Source organism: Zootoca vivipara, chromosome 9 (assembly GCF_963506605.1).
Source record: "Zootoca vivipara chromosome 9, rZooViv1.1, whole genome shotgun sequence".
NCBI lineage: Eukaryota > Metazoa > Chordata > Lepidosauria > Squamata > Lacertidae > Zootoca > Zootoca vivipara.
This window is the reverse complement of record NC_083284.1, coordinates 24,437,292-24,463,329: the sequence shown is the minus strand read 5'-3', so window position 1 is coordinate 24,463,329 and position 26,038 is coordinate 24,437,292. Positions and strand designations below refer to the sequence as shown.

At 40.1% G+C, this 26,038-nt stretch overlaps 1 protein-coding gene across 1 annotated transcript in view; it reads right to left on the bottom strand.

Moving 5' to 3' along the window:
- The window catches only part of MCUB (mitochondrial calcium uniporter dominant negative subunit beta), a 62,886-nt gene that overhangs the window by 11,874 nt on the left and 24,974 nt on the right, over positions 1–26,038 (bottom strand). Inside the window, exon 2 of the mRNA XM_060278506.1 lies at positions 938–1,013. Coding sequence (XP_060134489.1) covers positions 938–1,013 — 76 coding nt within the window. The remainder of the gene's footprint in view (positions 1–937; positions 1,014–26,038) is intronic.

The window sequence follows — 26,038 nt, the reverse complement described above, 5'->3', positions numbered from 1 at the left end:
AGATTTTGAAGAAAGGATGTGACAAAAACCAAACAAATACTGTACATACATATTAAATGGAAGGTCCAAAAGTGGAACACTGGAATGGGTAGCTACTAAGTGTATATAATATGACAGAAGGCCTCACTCCAGAATCCTGTATCTACATTACAGGATATGAAGAACTGAAAGTGGTTGAAGAAAGGCACTCTCTGTAGTAGCACAGGCCATATAGAGTTCAAAGGAGGAATGTGCTACTGAAATCCTGCACCCCCTGCCAGAATTCATGCAGAATTTAGTGCTTCTGTTTGGGGTGCAATGGGCTCCAAAGAGACCTGGGATTTAAAGAACCTGCGAGACCTGTTAACTATCAAGCCCCAACACTTTACTGATCTTTGCGCCAAGATCTCCAAATGCAGCACCATTCACTATTCCTAGGAGTTCAAAACACATGAGCATCTCATGACACACGAGGAGGATACTGTTATATGATTTGGGGTGGGGTGGGAAAAATACTATGAAGTCCGAAGCACTGGAGGGATATATGTTGACCTAAAATTTTGAAGACTTTCAATTGTCCAGAATAAAAACAGAGAAATTCTTGGATATGCATGCACCCAGAAACTGTGAACGATGTCATCACTTGATATGGTAACAGTACAGTCATACCTTGGTTTAAGTACACCTCGCTTTGAGTATTTTCAGTTTAAGTACTCCGCAGAACTGTCTGGAACGGATTAATCCACTTTCCATTACTTTCAATGGGAAAGTTCGCTTCAGGTTAAGTACGCTTCAGTTTAAGTACTCCACGGACCGTCTGGAACGGATTAATCCACTTTCCATTACTTTCAATGGGAAAGTTCGCTTCAGGTTAAGTACACTTCAGGTTAAGTACAGACTTCCGGAACCAATTGTGTTTGTAAACCGAGGTACCACTGTAACTGATAAGAAAGCTTACCATCAGATGGCACTAGTGTGCTATAAAGTGCTCTTCTGTGATGTCTTAGATTTCCAGTTTGTCTCAGGCAAAGCATCTGTAAAGAAGATTGATTAGATGTCAGGAGTTCTCAGCTTTATACATTCAATGTAAGGGCTGCTTCTCATACCTTAGTTTCCTCACGAAGAGCCCACTGGGAGAAAAAGACTAGATATTTATCGAATATTTCCCGTTTAGACCCAATACTGTCTAGATTCTAGATAATATATACAATACATAAGCAAAGGCAAGGATTCAATTATATTGTTGGCAACAACAACACTACAAACGCTTAAAGATGAAAAGCTCTTAAATGACTTTTGTCCACCAGGCTGTGAATACTCCTGAAAAGTAATCTAAAAGAAGTGGGAACAGTTCCTTGACTGCAACGTGCTAAAATTTCAGGCAAAGTTATTACCACTGACAAAATGGCACAGAAAATACACAATTCTTAAATAGGAATATAAGAGATTTAGATTCAGGAGAAAAATGGTGTTAATAACAAATTCCAAAACATGCAAAAACAAAACAAAAAAAACCAACACTGTGCAAGACCCTGTAGTGAAAATTTATATGTGCTTTAAAAAGGAGTTGCTACCTGAGCCAAACCAAGCTCAAAATTTGAAATAAACTTGCATAAACAAGCTATGAATTTCAGCTCCCAGCAGTTGGTTTTTCTTATGAAAAGCAGCTTTGGTGCCAACTCATTTTGAGTGATATATATATATAGGCAAGAGAAGGGCAGGTGCCTAACATTATCCTCACCAACGTTTACTATTCCAAATCCCTGCAAGCTTATTTTCTTCTCATGATGTTTCAAACATCAGCAAGCAAACTGCACTACAGCTCAATGCTGCTGAACTTGTTGGGACTGCAGAAGTGGAAGGCCAAAAACCATATGTGCAATTTTGAAAGTGCTCTCTAATCACTACTGATGAAGATTCCCCATTTCATGCAATACACACAAACACAATTCACAGATTATCCTGTTAAGAGTTCCATAATGCCACCACACATCTTCAGCTAGCATAGGAGAAGACACCCTTTGACCAACCTGTTAAAAATGCTAGCCGTTCTGTTCTGCACTCTCACTACACTGGATACAGGTGAATCCTTCTATACAGTAAACATGCATGCAATTTTGGGTGGGTAAATGGTAGCAGGTAAATGGTGGGCCGAGGTCTTCCTGGTATCTTTGAAACTGACAAAGTTTCTTTGAACATAATCAACTTTCATGGAAGGCAGGGAAAGCGAACTGTTAAGAAAGCCTTACAGTGTTAAATGATAAGGTTCCCTATACTCCCATTCAGAGGATTTATTAAAAAATATGAAAAATACTATTTAAATGTGTATAAATATATGGAAAAAAATTCACAGTAGGTAAGATACAGCAATTCTTGTACAAGATTGGTGACACAAAAACAAGGCGAGGTGAAAATGCTATTTTAAATCCACCCATCTCCACTGCCAATTACCGGTAATGCTAAAGCTATGACAGGCAGATAGATGCCAACAAACTATGACATACAAGCATTTTAAATTGACATTCTGGACTTTCACATGTGCCCCCATGGGGCAAAAAGCAGTTCACAAGGGATGATATGATCCCATGGGAAATTTATTACCAGACAGCCACGCAGAGGAGGTCATTCATGTGACTGGGTTTGACATTGAGACAAGAATTTCAAATGAATAACCTTAACACTGATACACACTGCACTAAAAAATTAGAAATCTTGGCATGAAGGACTACTCTTATTCCTGTTTCTTAATATATCTATCACAACCAGCACAGCTATACAGAGACACAAAGGAGAACCTGGTTTCTCAAGCAGCCATAACAACTATGGATGCGGGTACTATTATGGCATAGGTGCTTAAAATAGTAAAAACTTTTTGTGTGGATTGTTAAGAAATACACATATAGCAACTTTGGTTCTTGCTCTATAGGCCAAGAGGGCTGCCGTTTGTCCACAGACAGCTTACAGGTCATGTGGGCCAGCATGATTAAGCCGCTTTTGGCAAACCAGAGCAGCGCACGGAAACACTGTTTACCTTCCTGCCGGAGCAGTATCTGTTTATCTACTTGCACTTTGATGTGCTTGGTGAGCAGCAGCTGGGACAGAACAACGGGAGCTCACTCTGTCACGGGGATTCAAACTGGCAGCCTTCTGATCGGCAAGCCCTAGGCTCTGTGGTTTAGACCACAGCACCATCTGCGTCCCTTGGTTAGAATAGTTACCTTACAAAAACAATAATAATCAAAAGTGAACACCTCAAATTTGAGAATGACTCTGTTTTGAAGCAAGACAAACAGAATAGAACAAACTATTGTTCTTTACCTAGGAAATTACCAAAAACAAGCAAAGTCTGCTTTATTCCTGCCTTAAAGGAAATGTTTACTTATACCGATGACCCATTATTTCTGCTTTCAGTCAATATCCAATTATCTGTGGTTCTGGTTACTATACCCTGCTGCCTAAGTCTAGTAGAGTTTTATTTCATTATGCTAAAAGAGTTCTAGCCAAATTTCCGAGTAATAACCTTGTCTCCATGTAATCAATTTAACACTCTCATTTGCTTTTGAAATTGCCCAAGTGCTTGCGAGGGCCACCCCTATTCTTTGCTTGTAAAATAACTGATGCACGTTAACCCCCTCCCCAAACACACAGCACATTTGCTTCTTCATCATCTCAAATTTGATTTACAACCCCCAATACAAATGAATTGTGAAGCAATAAAAAGGTTGCTGCGGATGCTAGAAATCGAGAGCAAGCAAGTAGCAGTCGGCTAAGCAATCAGGCGCTGCAACTATTTATCATGCGAACTGCTTGGTTAATGGGAAATGCTGTTTGGTATACAGGGGCTTGTAGATAAACTGAGGCCAACGGTGAACAGTGCCAATGCTTGCTCAACATAATAAATCTGCCAAGAGCATATTGGATTATGATATACATAAACTCCCAATGTTTACCACACAGTGCTTACTACTATAGTAGATTAAGGGATAGGTGAAGACAGAAAGAGCCACTAGTCTCCTTTAGTTCATTTAATTTGGTTTTCCAACAATCACGGTGCATAAATAGCAGGACCATCAGAAAGTATTTGCCCTTCTTCAGTATATTTGCCACCAATGCCTAAGGGGGTCGGGGCGGGGAGGCTATCCATCTCTGGCTAATACCATTGCATTATCAATTTGGACTCCAAGGAATCAACAACCTGTTGTGTGGGCACACAATTTTTTTTCTACAAAAAGGATCCACATCCTTCTACAAAAGGCATCCCCAAACTGCGGCCCTCCAGATGTTTTGGCCTACAACTCCCATGATCCCTAGCTAACAGGACCAGTGGTTGGGGAAGATGGGAATTGTGGTCCAAAACATCTGGAGGGCCAAAGTTTGGGGATGCCTGTTCTACAATCCAGCATTGGTGCATGCATTATGTAGCAATATGAAAATTAACTCTTTAAGTGGTGGTGATGACCTTGAATGTGGAACACCCTCTCCTTGGAAGTCAGGCTATTTGCAGGCTTTGGGGGAAACTCAAAACTTATTTTCCTAATACTTAAAGATTTTAATGGAACCATCCATAGGAATGAATTTTAACTGGCTTGAGTATTGGTTTTATCTGCTCTTGTTGTGTATTATTATATTCTGTGAACATTTATTGTTTTTATACATTTGTAACCCACCCATCAAGAATGACGAAGAACATTCCTGCCCAGTTATTTTTTGTGAGTTTATGGTATGGTCATGTTTCCGTTTAATCACAGAAACTAAGTTTCTACTTAGTTTATTATAATACATTTTTTAATGAAAAAACATATTATTTGGTTATGTACTGTACATAAAGTGCTTATGCAAAATATTACTTAGGATACCGTTATAATATAATCCCCCCATGGGGTAGCCATGTTAGTCTGCTACGCAAAACAACAACGAAGAGTCTTGTGGCACCTTGAAAGCTAGCAAATTTATTGCGATAAGGGCTTTTATGGAAATTGACAGATGCATGTAGTGTTATCCAAATATACAGGTATTTACACAAAGTATTTATATAGAGGCTGTAAGATGCAACAAGCAGAATCTATCCTCTTAATTTTATAACAATTTAAACCAGGGGTAGGCAACCTAAGGCCTGTGTGCCGGATGCAGCCCGATCGCCTTCTCAATCCGGCCCCTGGATGGTCCGGAATCAGCATATTTTTACACGAGTAGATGTGTCCTTCTATTTAAAATGCACCTCTGGGTTATTTGTGGGGCCTGCCTAGTGTTTTACATGAGTAGAATGTGTGCTTTTATTTAAAATACATCTATGGGTTATTTGTGGGGCATAGGAATTCGTTCATTTACCCCCCCCCCCAATATAGTCCGGCCCACCACATAGTCTGAGGGACGGTGGACCGGCCCACAGCTGGAAAAGGTTTCTGACCCCTGATTTAAACTCTGTATTTAATTGTTACATCTTGTTTTTATTGACCAACATTTTTTATTAAAAACATTTTCTTCATTTTTTGGAACTGATGATTACAGTTCTGGAATTGAAAGATTAAAAAAACACCTAAATGATAAATTAAAAAACAAATAAGTAGCTAATACTCCATTTGAAAGTACTATGCACTGTTTTCTATTTCATTACATTATTACAATATGGCTAAGAATATTATCAACATCATGATGTACAGCGGTGGCAGTAGTGGAATAGCTCAAATATACAAACTCAGCCTACAATGGAGGGGTTCAGAGACTTAACACCCCAAGATGGTCTTGCTTCCCATAGTCACAACTTTGGATTGAAGGAGAAATTAAGAATGATTCTATCTCTCTCACTTCTGCCTGCTTCTAGCCCAGCTCTCACACACAACCCTGGCTAATGTCCTTCTCAGGTGAAGGAGGGGTGAGGGAGAGGGTCCACCCCTTTGCCCTCTGGCATAGAACAACCTCCTTTGCTATACTAATGATCATACTTAGGTGGTATTTAGGTGGCAAATATGACCCTTGTATGGCTAATTCAACAATGGAATCCTCCATTAGATTTTAACAACCCTTGCTCAATCCAGGGGATTAGAAGGTATTCAAAGCACCGTACAGACTAATCCCTCCCCCAAAGAAACTCACAACACTATAAAGAATTCAGCAAAATTATTTCAGCTAGTGGTGCCTGCATATAAGAGGCAGCAAAAGCATTACTGGGAAAATAATGATTGAAATCTGACAAGTATTCTGCTGAAATACAGGCTATAACAATTCCATTGGTAAAACCTCTACAAGCTCACTATCTTACCCTCAGAGAAATCAAAGAGAAGAAAAGCTGTATGGATGGTTAAAACCAGTTTAAGTAATGCAAGACATAATTCATCACGCTGCTAAATAAATATGGGCTTAGTCCCAAAAATTCTACTAAACAGGTAAAGTCCCTTCTGATTACGCAGCAGGCTCTTTGGGTCCAAACCACTGGGTTGTTGTTTTTAAAATTCTTCAGGTTTCAGCAGGATATCTATACAATGGATATCAAACAAACCTTTTCATTTCTTAGAATGATGTTTTATATAAATGAAGGTTTTATATCAGGAATGTTTCCCCATAGCATGCCTATAAAGAACGGGACTAACACTGCTATACAGGCAAGAAAATCCAGGAAAAAAATTACAGTCAAAGCCTTCAAGAACACTGAAGGTACTTCCTAGAATGAAGGCTTCTTTTTTATGTTATTAAATACTTTGCTTTTAACCTTTATTAACTTTGAACAGCTGTCCTTTCTATATATTAGAAGGAAGTTGCAATTGTATCTAGGTACAGAAATACAGAGGCACAAACCTTAGGAGTGAAACTGTAAAAGAGCCACATTTATGCAAACAACAACAACCCTCATACGTTTCCAAGCTTCCTACAAGCTACTCCAAAAGCATTTACCCTAATTCAAATATTTTCCACGAAACGATGAGTACAGAATATCCATCAGAACAAATAACTCCACATCCTCACCAGATGAAGGATAAGCAACTAAGTTTGTTAATAGCATTCATTTGTTTTACCATCTGTCTCACTCATTTTTCTCCCAGTCTCATCATCAGATTGACACATTCCATGGATCTCTTCAATATCATGGCCCTTCCAGCCTACTAGCGTAATTTCTGAATAGGCTTTAAATTACTCTAGGTATTTTATAGGTTTCAGAACAGTATTGGACATTTGAAAGATTGATTGGGTTTCCTTCACAGTAACGATGGCTGGACACATTTTATGTCTCAATTTTTAAGTCTACCTTCATTCTCTCGCAATAAAAGCCTGATACTTTGACCGAAGAGAATCCTTTTTGAAAGGCAATGAATAAAATGAAGTCTGATCAAATTCTAAAATCTGTTTAGACCCCAAATATCTGAAAGACTGCTTCGATCCCCAATTGCCTTCTTTGGTGTTAAAAAAAAAATCAGCAGTGTGGGCTCTCTTGGTAGTTCTGCCACCCTCAGAAGTGCAACATCTACACTGCAGGAGGAAATAATCAGAACTAAACCCATAACAGTTGTTTATAAATATTTATTGGAGTGTTATAAATGGGATAGTTACAATCTGAGCGACAAATGGAATAAAGAGTTAAAGTGTTCCATTCAGCTCAAAGTTGGTTTAGCACAGGGCCAACCATGAGGGAAGGTAGGGTGACCATACCAGATGGTAGAATTTACAGGAGCAGCAGATCCTCCAAGGAATGTATCAATTGCTGCTGCTGCCAACATCTTGGAGGCCAGATCTTCCCATTACTAAGGCCACCTCTACAGCAGCCTCTAGGACAGTGTTTCTCAAACTTGGGTCTCCAGCTGTTTTGGGACTGTAACTCCCACCATCCTTAGCTAGCAGGACCAGTGGCCAGGGATGATGGGAGTTGTAGTACAAAAACAGCTGGGGGCCCAAGGTTGAGAACCACTGCTCTAGGAAACAGGAGGTGCTGCTGGTCTCCTCCCCTACTTGTTCCTGATCTAGATCTTCACTCACTCCTTCTTCCCACGTATGGGATGGGTGCCATTTTGTGCTTCGCCTCATGTGCCAAACTGTCTTGGGCTGGCCCTGCTGTAGCATCTATACACAGTGTATCTTTAAATTAAAGACTGAGATTGAATCAACAAAACATACTGGACTCCACAGCATTTTTATAGGTATCTGACACTGAAGTCTGAGAGAGAGAGAGAGAGAGAGAGAGAGAGAGAGAGAGAGAGAGAGAGAGAGAGAGAGAGAGAGAGAGAGAGAGAGAGAACGCAGAAGTAAGGGGAGGAATATTTCCACAAACTTCACTACATAATTTGCTTCCCAATTACCCAGTGATGTTTGAATACGAGTCCTTCTGCCTAACATCCGGTCTTAACACAATTGGTTTGTGGTAGGGGGAAAGCTCCATTGGCCTCTTTAGGATTGCAGCCTCAGTGGTCTTTAATCTAATGCTTCAAGTTCACTGGGGGCTGCTGGGAGATTCCTAGATCCTTTCTCACAGTGAATAAACTAATTGCTGTGGAAGTGCAACAGAAGCCAAATTCTCTCCCCCCCCTGCCCTCCTGCAATTCCTTTATTCTCTACAAAGACACATTGGCAAGGGCCTAAGATTTTGACTTTGGTGCAACCAACCCTTGAGAGAAAGGTGGGGTAATTAAAGGATGGCTTAACTAGTTCATTGATTTCAATGGGTCTGCTCTGACTATGGCTAACATTGGATATTGCCCATAGTACTGGGTATAATCAAGTAAGGTAAAAAGAAAGGTAAAGGACCCCTGGTTGGTTAAGTCCAGTCAAAGGTGACTATGGGGTTGCGGCGCTCATCTCATTTCAGGTCGAGGGAGGTGGTATTTGTCCTCAGACAGCTTTCCAGGTCATGTGGCCAGCATGACTAAACCGCTTCTGGCACAACGGAACACTTTGACGGAAACCAGAGAGCACGGAAATGCTGTTTACCATCCCGTCGCAGCAGTACCTATTTATCTACTTGCACTGGCATGCTTTCGAACTGCTAGGTTGGCAGGAGCTGGGGCAGAGCAACGGGAGCTCACCCCGTTGCGGGAATTCGAACTGCTGACCTTCTGATCAGCAAGCCCAAGAGGCTCAGTGGTTTAGACCACAGCGTCACCCGTGTCCCCTGTATAATCAAGTATAAACAAGTTGACTAGTTAGCACCTTGATTAAGCTGGCTATAATGCTGAATAGAATTTGCTTGTCATTCTGTAGCATTTCCACCCCACCCCCCCAAACAAAACCTACCAGTTTTGAAAGTAATGTAATGAAATACATTTCATCACTGCAGAAGTTATACATCTGTCACCAATGCACCTGCCAAAAGCAGCAGTTCTGTTGGCAGATCAAATTGTTAGAAGCAATTGCAAAACAGTATTGCCAGTTCTCATTTACTTCCATCGAACTCAAGTAAGTTTTAAGTCTAATTGTTGAAGGCATTTGGCTCTCGTGACCTCTACATTCAATACTTAGTTTGCAGTTTTCCAAGTTAAATGTCAGTGACAATGAAATCAGCATCCAAACCTTGTTCTTAACACCCTCTTTCAGCAAGGGTGAGGAAACTATGCAGCATTTCAAAGTATTTGTCACTTAGGTACATTTTTGCCTTATGCTTCGTATACATTATCAGAGTGACTTAACCCCCCCCTCCCCAAAGCAGCACCTCTACATAGGCAGAATGCCAACAAAACAGATCAATAGAAGTTAAAGGAACTAAAGTATTTGCTTGGCACCCAAAATACATCAGAATGGCTGCCACGTAATCCTTTCTGGGGTGAGCATTGGAAATCTGGGGCACCACCAATGAAAAGGCCCTCTCACCAGAAGTTACAAGCACCTTAGATCAGGCATCCCCAAACTCAGCCCTCCAGATGTTTTGGGACTACAGCTCCCATCATCCCTGACGACTGGTCCTGGGATGATGGGAGTTGTAGTCCCAAAACATCTGGATGGCCGAGTTTGGGGAGGCCTGCCTTAGAAGGTAGGAGAATCTCAAAGCAGAGGAAAGCATATATGGGGACAGCGATCCTGCAGATACACCAAGCCCTGAAGGCCTTTCAAAAGGTACTTTAAAAACTGGGTCTAGAAACTATAAAGCCTGGTCCCAATAAGCAGTCTAGCAGACCTATTCTGCTATGACATGTTCTATTTCTTGGGCATTCACAACACCAAGAAATATCACAAATCAAGCCAGAACTGGTCAGAAGGAGCGGTAAATGCTCGTGCACCTACATTGATACTATAGGATGCAAATTTGGATTAGCCACTCATTTTCTCCTCGATCCTTTTGTTAGTTAGAAAGACAGTAGCAGTGGCTCTTCTGATATTTTTCAGCTTAAATTATTCTCTCTTAGGGATTGTACAGTGGTTGCAACCCTTATCCCAAAAGGATCTAGATTGCAATCATCTACCTGCATGTGTTGCAGGGAAATTGCATTTTCCCAGCTCTAAAACTGCAAAATGCAGCTGCGGGTAAAATGTAATTTTTGCCCAGCCAATAAAAGCTGCTTGCAGTTGTGGGTATTATCAGATTGTGGCTCCGTACTCTAACAACTACCTATGAAATGGCACCTAATACATCACTAGAGCTGATGCCTCAAGAGCTTCTTCCTATTATACATGCTATTTTTGAGAAATGAAATGCCATATTGTCTCTTTAAGACAAATCAAAAGACTGTACACTGCAAAAATAGTCCTCAGGGAGGGAGGACCCATACCAAGCCTTTAATTTGAAGCAGGAAAGAAAGAACAAGAAGCTAACACTCAGCAGGTTTTTATTGATTGCAGTACAGCAGGTTTTTATTGATTGATTGTTGATTTCTGTCTGACTACAATGCAAAACACAGTGAATACAGGACCAGCATGAGGAGAGCCCAAAGAGTCAGAAGCACAGTAATGGCAACCCACAAACATCTCCCAAAAAAGCTATCGACGTTTTGCCAACATCCACTTTATTAACTGCTCAATTAGCATGCAAGGACCAATCTAGAGCATCAGTAAACCACATGTCCCAATCGAAAACTCTGCGTGCTTGTTTTCCATTACAGAACTCCTCTTACACTTTGAATTAATTGAAATTCAACAAAAAGACTTAAAAATTGACAAAATGGGTATCGAGGACAGGAAGCAGCAGTTAACATAATTTAAGATATTTGTTGTAGCAAAACATTAAAATTCCCAAAGTGGTACTTATTGGCAAACGAGCAAATGCTCCCTTCAGTTTTGTTGGAAATGAATGGGAGCACCTTGCTGATACACTTAAGTGAAAGTGTGTACGAGAAGCATGGCTAAGCAAGTAATAAAAAAGCAAATGAGTCTTTTTTAAATAATAGAAAATACTAGGCTACAGATGAGAAAGGTATGGCACTGATCTACAAAAGAGATTTAAAATCTACAGTCATACCTCGTGTTGCGTTCCGCTCTTGTTATGGAATTTCTGCTTACAACGTGGCAAACCTGAAAGTGTTTACTTCCGGGTTTGCCACCCGTGCATGCACATAAGTGATGTGCACGCCTCATGCACATGCAGAAGCGATCTGCGCGCTTTGCGCACAAGCGATCTGCGCACTTCACACACACACAGAAGCGCGCAGATTGCGCCACGCACATGCACAGAAGAGGCACTCTAGTTGTGGAATTTTGGCACCCCAAAACGGATTAAGTCCGCAACTAGAGGTACTACTGTACTGAAATTTCCATGGGAGAAGTATGTTGCATTACCATCTCAAACAGTGCTATATTACCTACTGTATTTAAAAAGGCTTTTAAAAAATCATGCCCAAAGTGCCAAGAATTCCATTATTATAATTATTCAAAATTGGAGTTGAAAACCAAATTTGATTTTAAATAAATACAGCACACCAAGCCTTAGACTTTATCAACAAGAATGCCCAGCTGAATTTGCAGGAATAACACGCCTGCAATGGTAGTGCTAGTGTTGTTCATGGTTTGCTGTTGATGTGCAGTGAGCCTCTGGACTGAAGACATAGGATGAAGTAAACAATCTGATGCTGAATTATGTCTTAATCCTGTGCAACTTATTTTATGAATTAGACTCTTCATTTGACTCTCTGCCTTCTCTTTTGAAGTACTATACATCCTTTGTGCCTACTAGAACGCTTAGATTGCACTGTTTCATAAAGTCACCAATGGCAAAAGCATTATTAGAAAACACAAGTTCCAAGGCAACTTTACTAGTAAGACAGTTTTACTGCCCACACTTTTAAGTTCCCCAAGGACAAACAAGGAGATTAAATACAGAGCTCAAGGAAGCCAGTAATTCCTCTCAGTAGCTTCCAGCTTCCCCTATATTCTTTACTGCAATTGTTTTTTAAAAAAGAAAATTGTGCCTTTCATATCCTATATAATAATGTCCAAGTTGTCCCTGCGTCCAAGCTGTCCCGTGTGTCCCTGGGGTACTGCGCATGTGCCCCAGGGATACAGGGATTGGACAGCAGAGACTGCGCGCGCGCACTCTCCCCCCCCTCTGCCTCCTCCAACCGCCGCTCCCGCCGGACACCGCCTCACTGCAGGGCACATCAGGGAAGCGAGGGTGGAGTCCGGCGAAGGCCTCCTCACAACCCTCCCTGGCCCGTGAGAGGAGCGGCGGTTGGAGGAGGCAGGGGGGGGAGAGTGCACGCGTCCTTCCTGTCGGCGGCTGGGGGAGAGGAAGGAAGGAGGAGAAAGCGCTCCTCCGTTCCTGTCCCCCTGCTGCCGACAGCAAGGACGGGTCCCAGGGTTCGGAGAAGCGCTGCACAAGCGCTTCTCCGAACCGTGGGATGTCTGCTTCCTGTCGGCGGCTGCGGGAGAGGAACGGAGGAGGAGAACGCAGCGCTTTCTCCTCCTCCGTTCCTGTCCCCCTGCCGCCGACAGCAAGGACGGGTCCCAGGGTTCGGAGAAGCGCTGCGCAAGCGCTTCTCCGAACCGTGGGATGTCTGCTTCCTGTCGGCGGCTGCGGGAGCGCTTCTCCGAACCCCAGGATGTTCTAGAGCCCGTTATTGAACGGGCTGAAATACACTAGTAATGTATATTTTGTTATATAAAAAACAAAACAAAAACCCAAAAACAGTTTTGAGTTAAGCTTCAAAAATCTGCATTCCCAAGTGTAGAATACACAACAGGTTTATCTGTGCTATAATTTCTTTAAAAAAACAAAAACAAAGATTTGAGCAGAATATTCCATGGGGTATCTATCTGGCAATGAGTTGAGGAGCTTGTATATTTTTCCTCCATCTTCCTATTTGGAAGTGTGCATCAAACTTCATTTACTGCAGACTTCACCTGAAATAGCAGGGCTGTGTGTGCTCCACAGCCTCCTGCCACTCTGGAATTGTCAGTGCTATGATGCTGTAGGACTAAATACACTGGTACCTTGGTTGCCAAACTTAATCCATTCTGGAAGTCTGTTTCAAAACCAAAGCATTCTAAAACCAAGGTGTGCTTTCCTATAGAAAGTAATGCAAAATGGATTAATCCGTTCCAGACTTTTAAAAAACAACCCCTAAAATAGCAATTTAACATGAATTTTACTATCTAACGAGACCATTGATCCATAAAATGAAAGCAATAATCAAGGTACTGTACTGTACAATAAAATAAATAAGACAGTATTGTAGATGAAAAAAATTAAAATTATTTTTTTTTCTTACGTGCACTGATGATAGTTGTTGTGACGTGGGGTTTGTGATTTCAGCTCTCTTGACATAACATGCTGGAGACAGTTCTCTAGTAACAGTTCTTTATTAAAGTGAACAAGACTGACTCTGAGGGCAGGAAGGCTACATTTATAGGGACAGGGAACTAGCTAGAAAGGGATACATTTTGGAGGGAACAATATCAGGCAATCACAGTGCTGCCTTTTGAAGGAAACCAATAAGACAGAGGATCCAAATACAGCAGCTTAAATGAACCAATAGTAGCTGAACCCTCTGGAACCGAAAGGCAGTTACTTTATCCTAATGCAAATACAGACAATAATAATACAGATATAAAATCCTTTGACTCAATACACAACAATAGTCACAAAAATGAAGTCACAAGCCACAGTCACAAAACCAAAGTCACAAGCCAGTTGCATAAAACAAAGAACAAGTCACAGTAAAAAAAATGAAAAAGCCACACAAACAAAAACACAAAAAATAGCAAAAACAAAAGCTCCAAATATCAATTCTGTGTTGTGTGAGTGCTCGGAACTCAACAGCTGACAGACTCAACAGGAAGCCTCTGATTAGCAGCGGGAGACTCAATTTACAAAGGAAACACACTCAACAGGAAGTGGAACATGTTCCGCTTCCAAGGCAAAGTTCGCAAACCAGAACACCTACTTCCGGGTTTGCAGCGTTCTATTTTCGAGTTGTTCATAAACTAAGCTGTTCTAAAACCAAGGTACCACTGTAGAGTGCTTCAATTTAGCCTTTGTGATACTATCTAACATGAAGAATTGTGAGAAGTCTCACCTGTTTAGTCCAGTGCTCATCTTATAGAAAGTTAACCTCATATCAAGTCAGCCCTCAATATTGTTCTAGCTGACAGCAGCCACTCTCCAGGGTTTCAGGCATGTCTTTGCCATCCCTATTTGGGGGATTGAATCTTGGACCTAGTACATACAAAGCATTTGATCCACAACTTAGCTTCAGCTGTGAATAAAATGGAAGTCACTTAACCAGTAGAGGGTCTGTTCACATTAGGAACTGGGCAAACATTCAAAGCAGGAGCAGTCAACTAGGTGAGCATCTCTGCACGAATGCCGGCAAGCTGAACACAATCAGGTTCAGTCTTACTTGAATGGGCTGCCGTTTAGATCCCACCTGCTCTCTACCTAGTACTCTGCTGCTGTCAACACTATTCCCTTCCAAGCAGGGAAAGAATGCCTGGAAAATGAGGCTTATTTGGTTAGCTGTATTTCTTCAGTCTTAAGCTAGGCATTAAAAATGCCCACTGGGCTCATTAAGCTGCTTTAAACTCTGGAGGAAAATTAATGCCTGCTGTCAGCATGCTGTGGGAAAAAATAAAAGGTAATGAAGGAATATAACGGCATGCAACAGCATTCTTACAAAAGAGCTTGTGGTGGTTCTTGCTTCCTTCCAAGTTTCTAATGCCCAGGAAGACCCCGTACTAGTCAGAAAGCTCATTTGAGTTACAAATGCCTCTCTTACATTAACCACTCTCTTACATTAACATAAAGAGTCGCAAATGCAATTTAAGCTTCAATAGAAACCAATATGAGACTGCATTGGTTATTGTGGATGTAAATGTTCCATCCTTCCCCGGTCTTTGACTCTAAGAAGAATACGGTGCAGATGAGGCCTTCTGAGCTTGAGCTACAGAGTACAACCATTTCATCTTTTGAATGGAGGGAAGGATTATCATATGAAATAGTACCGGTATTGGAGAAACAAAGAATCGTTATTGCTTTAAAATTGATGAGCTGAAAATCACCATAACGGCACACTGTCCTGCACAGGTAGTATTCATAACATATGCCTCTGGATTTTATTGTTTCTACAGGAAACCTCATTCTCATAATATTGAGATGGGTGCATTAATTTATGAAGTGGGATGTAGTGGGAAGCAGCTGCGAATGAAACTACAATCCCTGAACTCATTAGATTTTGAAGATCACTTGCAAGTGAAGTCCTGAACTACACACATCTACATCTACAAGTGGGACTTTGTTTATCTGGTTGTAAGTTGTTTCAACTATTCTTTGACAAGAAAAAGTGACCAATAAATTTAATTAATAAACAATCATCACCATACATCTTTCCTGCTTCCATCCAGACCACACCACACGATGTTTATAATCATATCCTATGGCAGAGCCACATTTCTTCCAGTTCCTCACATAGGTGCCTTGGCTGGTGATACTCTTCTCCACTGGTAGACGAGTCAGTAGATTTGGGAGTTTGCGCTGTTTGACTTTAAGAGGCCACAAGGCTACTTTCACTATTAGCACAACCACACAGTTAATCACTGCCTTTTTTGAACAGGAAGGCCAGAAAAGGAAGCAATTATAGTGGTTAGAGGAATGAAGTGATAATAACCACACCAACTGTTTATGCTAAATGTGGTGTGTGTGTGTGTGTGTGTGATATTGTGACTAATATATATATATATATATATATATATATATATATATATATATATACCCTGTTTCTCATATTTTAAGACATACCCATAAAATAAGCCATAGCAGGATTTTTAAGCATTCAAGGAATATAAGCCATACCCCGAAAATAAGACATAGTGATAGGCGCAGCAGCAATGCCGGCCGCAGCAGGAGGAGGAGGAAAAAAATAAGACATCCATTGAAAATAAGCCATAGTGTGTTTTTTTGAGGAAAAAATAAATATAAGACATGTCTTATAATATGAGAAACACGGTATATATATCTGCCTCTACCCTAATTTGTATTATACGAAGTAGAAAAATAGTTACCTTTCCATTCTACCTGACAAAACATTCTAATGATGGATGAATGCACACCTGCTCATCGCAAGTTGATTACGTAGAAAATGTCTTCATATTCCTTGTTTCTTACACAGAGGATATCTTAAACATAAAAATACAGCTATCTTCTTCATAACTTATCTTGTAGGGTATTATTGCACTTGGGAATAATTTAAGATGGGAGGAGGGCTAGAAAGGAGGGAAGACAGGGATATCAATTCATTATAATTATACTTTTCAATCCTAGGAAAGTCTGTATGATAGCACAAACCATAATATCTGTCTCTTAGCAAGCACTTTTCTCGAGAGATGGGAATGCAAAAAGAAATTCATTATAACAAGTTTAATGCAAGTACTTCATGACAGCTATAAAAGATGACATGGTTTGGCCATTCTATGGAGTGCCTTTTACGGGATTCTTAAGAATCTCTATATTTGGCTGGCAAGCCTTATAATACAAAGCTGACAAAAATCTGCTAACACTTCCAGAGAAGTAGGTCAAAAAGTAAGTATTAAAGTAGAACTAGCCGGTATTTATATATGAACAATGATGCAATATTCAAAGATAGTGAATTGGCACTGTACTTTAAAAATGACTCAATCATTTTATGGACCTGCTGTGTTAAATTTCACTTAATTTGAGGTTGTTTGGTTTTTTTTATTTACCATTTACTGTATTTGTGTTTTAAATTATGGAAGCTTCTTCAGGTGGCCCCTTGGAGGCTGTGAGGCAGGGAAGACATTTTCTCAATAAATAAATAATAGCAATAATACATGCAGCATACTTTGGACAACAAGGTTTTAAGGCAGCCCAATCTTTCAGCATTCTGCAAGCCTGATGATTCTCTAGCACACAGAGTTCATTATTTTTTATTACTGGAACTAAAGTGTAACTTACGTAACAAATTATTACAGACACAGAGAAACCATTGTACAGCATCTACACTGGTAAGATCAAATCTTTTCCGAGGGGAATGGGAATATTATAAAGTATAAGACGGGTTAGTGCTCATTTCTCATTCAATTTCCTCTGTACCTTATAAAGGAATTTGTGCTTAATACCCAGAAAGGGGTTAAAAATCTCATTCTGCATTCAGATTTGTAAGACTGCACTGAAAGATCAGACTTTTACAGTAGGCTTTCAACTTCCATCTGCTACTACTTGTTAATAATATAGCAGATATAGCAGATGGAAGCTGAGAGTCACAGACTAGATCAAACATGAATCAAAACAGACAAAAATGTCCAGAGAGGTAACTACTGGTACATCTATAACAGCTGCAGTTTGGCTGCAAGTTACATACAGCCACAAATAATAAAATACATAAATAAATAAATAAATTAATAATATTTATACCCTGCCCAACTGGCTGGGTTTCCCCAGTCACTCTGGGCGGCTTCCAACAGAAAAATGAAATAAAATAATCTATTAAACATTAAAAGCTCCCTAAACAATTGAATAACTCAATTAAATAACTGAATTAAATTAATTAATTAAATAACTCAATTAAACAGATGTGCTTAGGAAGAGTTATTTTTCTGCACTTCTGCTGGTTTATACCAAGATACTCCCGTTGCTCGGTCCCAGCTCCTGCCAACCTAGCAGTTCAAAAGCACGTCAAAGTGCAGGTAGATAAATAGGGACCGCTCTGGCGGGAAGGTAAACGGCGTTTCCGTGCGCTGCTCTGGTTCGCCAGAAGCAGCTTTGTCATGCTGGCCACATGACCCGGAAGCTGTCTGCGGACAAACGCCGGGGCCTATAGAGCGAGATGAGCGCCGCAACCCAAGAGTCAGACACGACTGGACCTGATGGTCAGGGGCCCCTTTACCTTACTGCAATGATACCCATTTCCCTGCCACATAAGTGGCCACCTCTGCCCTCGATTCTGCTCAACCTGCAAGTAATTCATATAATTTCACATGCTCTAGTAACCTTGCATCTCAATTACTGTAACACGCTCTACATAAGGCTACCCTTGAAGGCAGTCTATCCTACAGTTTGTGCAGACTGCAGTTGTGAGAATGATGACTACAGCAGCATATGTGTGCAATCATGTTAAACACAACCAGACCCAAATTAAGATACTAATGCTGATACACAAAGCCCTAAAAGGCTTGGCAACCAAGAATCTGATGGCACAACTTTCCTTCTATTAGGCAACCTGGACTCTGAGATTGGCAAAGGTGGCACATCCCACACCCAATGCAGAATTGAACCCTACCACCTGCTCAGCAGCTGATGTCAACCAGCAACACCAGCTCATTGACAGGAGACCATGGTTTGGAGACAATGGCCTCGCAGGCCAAACTGGACCCCTTGACAGGACAAGACTGGCCCATAGGCTAGAAGCTGTCTACCCCTGATGTGGACATCTCACACATACAACTTAAAATATCCTTTCTAGTGAGTTGCATATGCATGTTGTTATATGTGCTGTAAACAGTCCAGAGTGGCTGGGGAAACCCAGCTAGATGGACAGGGTATTAAAAAGATGGTGATAAATACTACTACTACTACTACTACTACTACTACTAATAATAATAATGTTGGTAGCATGTGTTTGGAAGAGTTGTTATCCATCCTTCTATGATACAAGGCTTCATAGAGTTATGTTTAGGTTTACATGAAACAATTCCAATTTCAATTATGTGACTAAATCTAGCCACACTATAATTCTTCCATCAACTCCTAGTGATTTTTTGCAGAGACCCTTTAAGTCAACATGTTTAACTTAACATGGTACAATCATTGCAACAGTTGTGCTATGAATTGTTAATGTTGATTACTATGGTTGTTATTTGCATACTTGAAAATTTTTGAATAAAAATATTCATTTTAAAAAATCCTGATTTACATACTATGGATTCTAACATGGCCAAGTCTATACTTTTAAAAGATTAAAGATTGAACTGAATGATTAAAGGGCACATAAATGATACTTGACCATAAAAAGGGCAGCAGTGGAAAGGCTCCACATGGAATAATTATAATGAGAGCTTAAATATTACCACTATCAAGCTTTTTTTTTTGCATTTTACAGCACAAGCAAGCTAACTCAGTAGCACAGTCAAGCCCATCATTACATTATATATGATTTTTTCCCACCAAATTACAGCCCAGGGCTTTCAACATCTGATTAATGGCTGAATTCCCACATCTGCCATTTTGAAACTCTCTTGGCAGGAGGACACGGGCAATTTCCAAGTAATCAGTAAGAGTTCTCCAACATTATTCAACATAAAAAGGAATGATGTATAGCCTTCAGTCATCTCTATTCTGTAATTAATGTTGTAATGTCACATCAATGCCCTCATAAGAAACATCCTACAATTCTTATGAAGGCAAAATGAAAGGCATTCTCATGGCAAAAGGTGAATTATCAAATGCTAAATGATCATCCTGCTCTTAGCTGGGAAGTTTTCAGGTTGGGGCCATTTACTACAATATGAAGAATTCAAGAGTCATATTAAGTGTTAGCTCTTTAGTATGCATTACCATTCTGTACATATGGGGGGAGAGGGGAGGAAGAGGCACATATAGTTGCTACTTTATTAGTTAGAAGTGGGTACAGTTTGTATCTGAAATGTCCATGTTAATATATAAAAGTGACATGAACAAGCTTTAGGAAAGTCCAGACAAATTCATTCACCAATTGATCATCGCTTTTGAGAGTCACAAGAAGCAATTTATGGCCCAGTCATTGTAGCAAAACAGGTTCTCCATCCTGACCTGCCTTGAGGAGTCCTTTAAGTAAATTGTTGTATTATCAAGATTGATGTTGCTACTTCAATATACTTCCAGTGATGAGAATTAAGGAGTAGCAGTTTTCCTGAAGGCATGGCTTGGATCCAACAGGGCAGATCTGTAAGCGAAAAGCACTCTGAGACATGCAAAGAGAAGTCCAGAGTTTTCCACAGCTTTACTTTAAATATTTTATTTTAAAATTTTACAATATAACAACAATTTTACATTCATAATAACACCATATTCATTTATTTTACTCCCCCTACCCCCCCATTTTCCATTTTTTCCCTTTCATTTTCCTTGCATATAATTACTTTTTCCATTTAATTCCCAAATATTTTTATACCTAATTATAGAATTACTTCATAAATGTTACATCAATCCTGCTACTGTTTTAACATGCTTACAGTGTTCCTTAAAATAAGTCTATATTTTTTTCTTCTCGTCTTGATGGCTGATCTTCATGGTAAGTTTAGCCATTTCGCCATAGTCTATTATTTTTGTTATCCATTCTTCTTTCATTGGGACCTCTTATTCTTTCCATTTCTGGGCAAATAACATTCTAGCGGCTGTAGCAGCAGCATAAATAAACAATCTCCATAGCTTCCTTGGCAATACATCACCTATTATTTCAACCAAAAAGGCTTCTGGCTTCTTTTTTAAAAAAAATAATCGTTATCGTAAACATTTTTTTAATTCATTATATATCATTTCCCAGTAGCCCTTTGCTTTTTTGCAAACCCACCACATATGGAAAAAAATACCTTCTTTATCTTTACATTTCCAACACATTTTAGGAGAGTTTTTATACATTTCTGCAAGTTTAAAGGTAAAGGGTAAAGGGACCCCTGACCGTTAGGTCCAGTTGTGGACAACTCTGGAGTTGCGGTGCTCATCTCACTTTACTGGCCGAGGGAGCCGGTGTACAGCTTCTGGGTCATGTGGCCAGCATGACAAAGCCGCTTCTGGCGAACCAGAGCAGTGCATGGAAATGCTGTTTACCTTCCCGCTGTAGCGGTACCTATTTATCTACTTGCACTTTTCGAACTGCTAGGTTGGCAGGAACTGGGACTGAGCAATGGGAGCTCACCCCGTTACGGGGATTTGAACTGCCGACCTTCTGATCGGCAAGCCCCAGGCTCAGTGATTTAACCCACAGCACCACCCGCGTTCCAGTCTGCAAGTTTAACTGGTGTCAAATACCATCGGCACATTATTTTCATATAATTTTCTTTAAGTTAACTACAAGCCGTAAATTTTTAACCCTCTCTCCACAATCTTTCACATGACCCAAGTGGAATATTATCTCCCAAATCCTTTGCCCACTTTCCCACAGCTTTAAAGGGTGCACAGGAGACTGTGGCAGAAAGAGGCAGCAGCAAAGCCCTGTTCTGCAATTCAAACACGCACCTCACAATTCTTAGGATCCAAACCTTTGTATTTCATTGGACTTTGAAATAAACTTGGTATCTAAACTCTCATATTTCAGTATCAAAATGTTCTTACTAATAATATTGATTAAAAAGCAGCTACTTTAAATCACCAGCTGTTTTTCATTGCAGCCTTCTTTTGTGCAGTGATAACTTCCGCTTTTGGTAGGAATCGCCACAGACAGTTTAGTACCATAAGACATGCTTTCAAATTAGCTATTTTTAAAAAAATTGTTTCTTCAGTAAGAAATGTATCGCTCTCTACATTACAACTTAACCTCAGATTCTCTAAGTCTGCTAAGTATCTTAATAATAACTCCAACTGGCATGAACCAATTTAGCTCCTACTGACTTAACCAGTTGCACATTTAACCAGAAGAGACAAGATGATCCTTAGCATCTGTTCCTTTCCATTACTTAAGTTACACTATTACACAGTGGAAAAGGCAACAATGTACTACATGAAAATTATGCTACATTTCACATTACGTAGATGTTCCAGTAGTTGGCCCAGCAAGAGAAAGAGGGCAAAATGATCTAACTACAGTAGACTGGTTTTATTTGCCATCTGTTTTTTTCTTTTTTGGCACACAAACACACCAATGAAGGGAAGTGATACTTGATTTTCATGCACTGTTAAGTTTTCTTTAGATTGTAAAGAATAAAACCTCACTGTGGAATTTTAAAACGAAGCATTTCATGGCATTAATTGCTGACTCCTTATACTGCAACCGCTTAACTTTTGACATAGGCTAAATAGATCTTTGCATTGCCTATACCTTTTCAAGCATTATAAAACCTCTAGGAAACAACCCAAAACAAGCCAGTGACAGTCTTGTGAAGAACCACGGAAGATGCAGAACTCTCCAATTTAAGACCACTGAGAATACAAAGCAAAATAATGTGAGATCATTTGACAACTTTGCTACTAGTGGTGGCAAAAAAATTCTAAATCCAATTCCTTAATTGAGCAAGTGTTTAAATTACACACCCCGCCAAAAGCCCTTGGTGAATGTTTACTCATTTGGCTGCTTATTGAGATTATGCATTGCTGATACGAAGCATCTGTACTGTATTTCATTTTTGCCAGGACACACTTAAGCATTCAGTTGATTAATATTACAGTTGAAGCAGCATTTTCAGTTCCGAAAACAAGCTAAGGGTAGTATAAGAGTCTTACTGAACAGGAAAGGAAAAATAGGGGCTTCCTGTTTATGGCAGTGAGAAATGGCTGACTCCCATACGATCGGACCTCAGCTGTGCCAGTAATTCAGGGCTGATATGGGGGTAATTAGCCCTAGCAAACTCCCCAGGGTGGGGGGAGGACTGTCTCATAGACCCGCAGATTGTCTGAGATTGTCAGCTTGCATCAAGGTGCAAGCGGCAAGACACTGGGTCCCAGAGGCTGGTACTCTCTGAAGCCACTCTCATAGCTGGAAATATCTGTTTGATAAAATAATTAGATTTGGACATTAAACAGACATAGTGTGGACCAAAGAAGACTGAGGAAAAAAAACTTGCAGAATTGCACAGTCCCTGGTGTTTAAGTTGGGACTTCAAAGAGATTCTCATCATGGTGTTTGGATTGGTACGTTCTTTTGTCTTCTCAATACCTACAATTGTTTTTCTACGCCAAGCCTCATTAAGAAACCTTTTTTTAAAAAAAAAAAAGTACAGATGGGCTTCTATTTCCAATTAAGTATTCAATTGCACAGCTTTACTTAAGACTTGAAAGACTTGATAAAGATAAAAGAAGAAACAAGGTGGCGCTTGTTGATATGATGCAGCACAGAAAAATGAGAGTTCCTCCCTTTTTTGAGGGAAGTGGGAGATGCTTGCTGGCTGACTTTGCAGTGACTTGAGACAATAATTTGGGATAACGTACAGTGCATCTGTTTGCAGAATTTCTTCATTATGAGCAAGAGAGAAGGCTAAATGGATGTCTAGCAGCCCCACTTCTAGGGCCCAGAAGGGGGGATTGTGTGGTCTCCAAAAGCCAATCGATCGCCAAATGACTTATATCTGTGGAATACAGTTCATTTACATTGCAATATTGCAAACAGTGTGCTTAACATCAAACAACAGGCTTGGACAACAGCCCGGATTGGAATAACTTAACAACATGGGAGTTGCTGCGTCATTAAACTCTAAACGATAGACTTGGACAACAGGCTGGATTGGAAGATTGGAATGAAGTCAGGAAAAGCTGCGCTGGCAGACAGACAGTTGGAAAAACACATATATACAAATAAAGCTGTATTCGATGGATGAAAGGATATATGATTTCTGACATGATTAAGAATCACATAGCTAGGGACGGAGAACTTTAACGTGTTAAGATCGGAATGTGGAAAATATGAGAACAACAAGAAGGCAGGAACGAAGATATTGGAGATATACTTCAAGAGGTCCAGACCAGGGGTTCCCAACAAAATTTTCTCAAGGACCCCTCATCGAGCTGCTATTGTGACAAGGACCCCCATTAATTCCTAATCCTAAAATTAAAAAGTGAGAGCCAAATTAAGAGTCTTTTTATATTTTATATTTATATGTTTTTTACAGTTACAACAGAGTACTCCATCAGTATACAGATAGTTTTAATTTTCAGTTCTTAATGAGATGAACCACTTTTTAACCAACGGTCCATTTTTAACTACGCGAACTGTAGCTTCCGCGAAAAACAACACTTTGTTTACAAACACTACTGTTTTGCAAAGAGGGCAGCGCGCGCCAGGGAGGAGGGAGGGGAATGGAGAAGACAGGGTACCTGCGCAGTAGCGCACAAATGAAGCCGATGCGCGTAAAGCATCTTGGGGAGGTGAGCGTTAGTAGAATGCGCGCGCTGCCTCTTTGCAAAACAGTAGTGTTTGTAAAGCGCCACCTAACGGCATACAGCAGAAGTACTGCCTCTATCTAATTCTAGTTTTGCGCTAGACTCTGCTCATGCAGGAAGCGGCCAAAACAAAAAAATCTGTTATACGAAATATATTTAATATATTTTTTATTCTAATAGCATCTTGCAGACCCCTCTGACATAGCTCGCGGACCCCTGGGGGTCCACGGACCACCTGTTGGGAACCACTGGTCCAGACTATGGGGAGCCCAGAAAAATTAATATTAATAATTTGGACTGTAATTTGGTTTTTTAAATTTTCAGTTTACTGTTTTTAATTGGATTATGATTATGGATATGTTAATTGGCTGTTTTTATTGGAAAATTAATAAATATGATTTAAAAAGGAAAAAATATCAAGTTTTTTCCTATTTGTTAGGCCATCTACAAAAGTGTCAAAATTGTGTGGGAGGAGGATCTATTGGCTATGAATATGAACATACACTGTCAACATTTCTGTCCTCAGAAGCTGCTCAGATATTCAATGATGGCCACACTTATGGCTAACATGCTAGGCCACAATGGTGTGGAAGATCAAACACAAACCTCTACTCAGAGAGGAACTTCATCAACAAGCTACTCTCTCTACTTACTTAGCCAAATACAATGCATTAGCTTCCTACAATATAATTAGGAAGGCAAAGCTCCCCGGGGGAACAGCAAGGTACAAATTTAATCCACATTTAATCTTGAAAATGCCCTGATGAAAGTGTCATAGCTTGATTCTTGCAAAATTCTGCTTTATTTCAGTGTAGCCAATGTAAGAAACATTTTGGCATGCTACACTATCTGGAGACGGGAGATAATATTTTCAGCAATATTTGTAATATTTAAGAACCTGAAGGTTCTGCAGCAAGCCTTCTGAAAGTTTTCGATTTTGCACTCCCATTAGCCTGGTGCTAAACTGCATATTAATTTATGTTTGAGAATACTGTTAATGTACGTATGATAAAACCGAGACTGCGGTTAAACTTACAGTGAGAAAATGGATTGCATTTCCCAAAATAACTGAAGTGTTTTCTCTGCCTCATCGTCATTACACCAGGGGTCTTTCATAACAATGCCACAGAGGGGCAATTAGGGACATGAAAATAATAATAATGGAAATTGCATTTCTTCTCCTGTGATTGCTCAGACTAAATTGAAAAATGCTTTTCCTATTAAGCTACATCAAGATACATTACAACTCAGGCATGTTCAAAGTTCGTTTCGGGGGCCTAATTCGGCATGCTGGCCGGTTTAATCCAGCCCCTGCGGCAGTTTATTTCCTGGGGTAAAATCCTAAAAAAAATATCAACAACTTCAACCGTAAAAAAAAGCCCAACAACTTCAATCCTAAAGAAAGCTCAAAAACTTGGGTTGGCCCTCATGGCCCTTCACTTCATCAAATCTGGCCCTCTTTGAAAAAAGTTTGGACACCACTGCTACGTTTTTAATGCTGCATAGTGGGAGTAAATGAGGCCATATAATTTTGATAGAGGCATCCCATGAGAAGTAAAACCAAGACACTTTGGAGTCAAAAAAAATAAGTCTATGCGTACTTTAAGATAAAAGGCCAAGTGATTATTGGGGCAA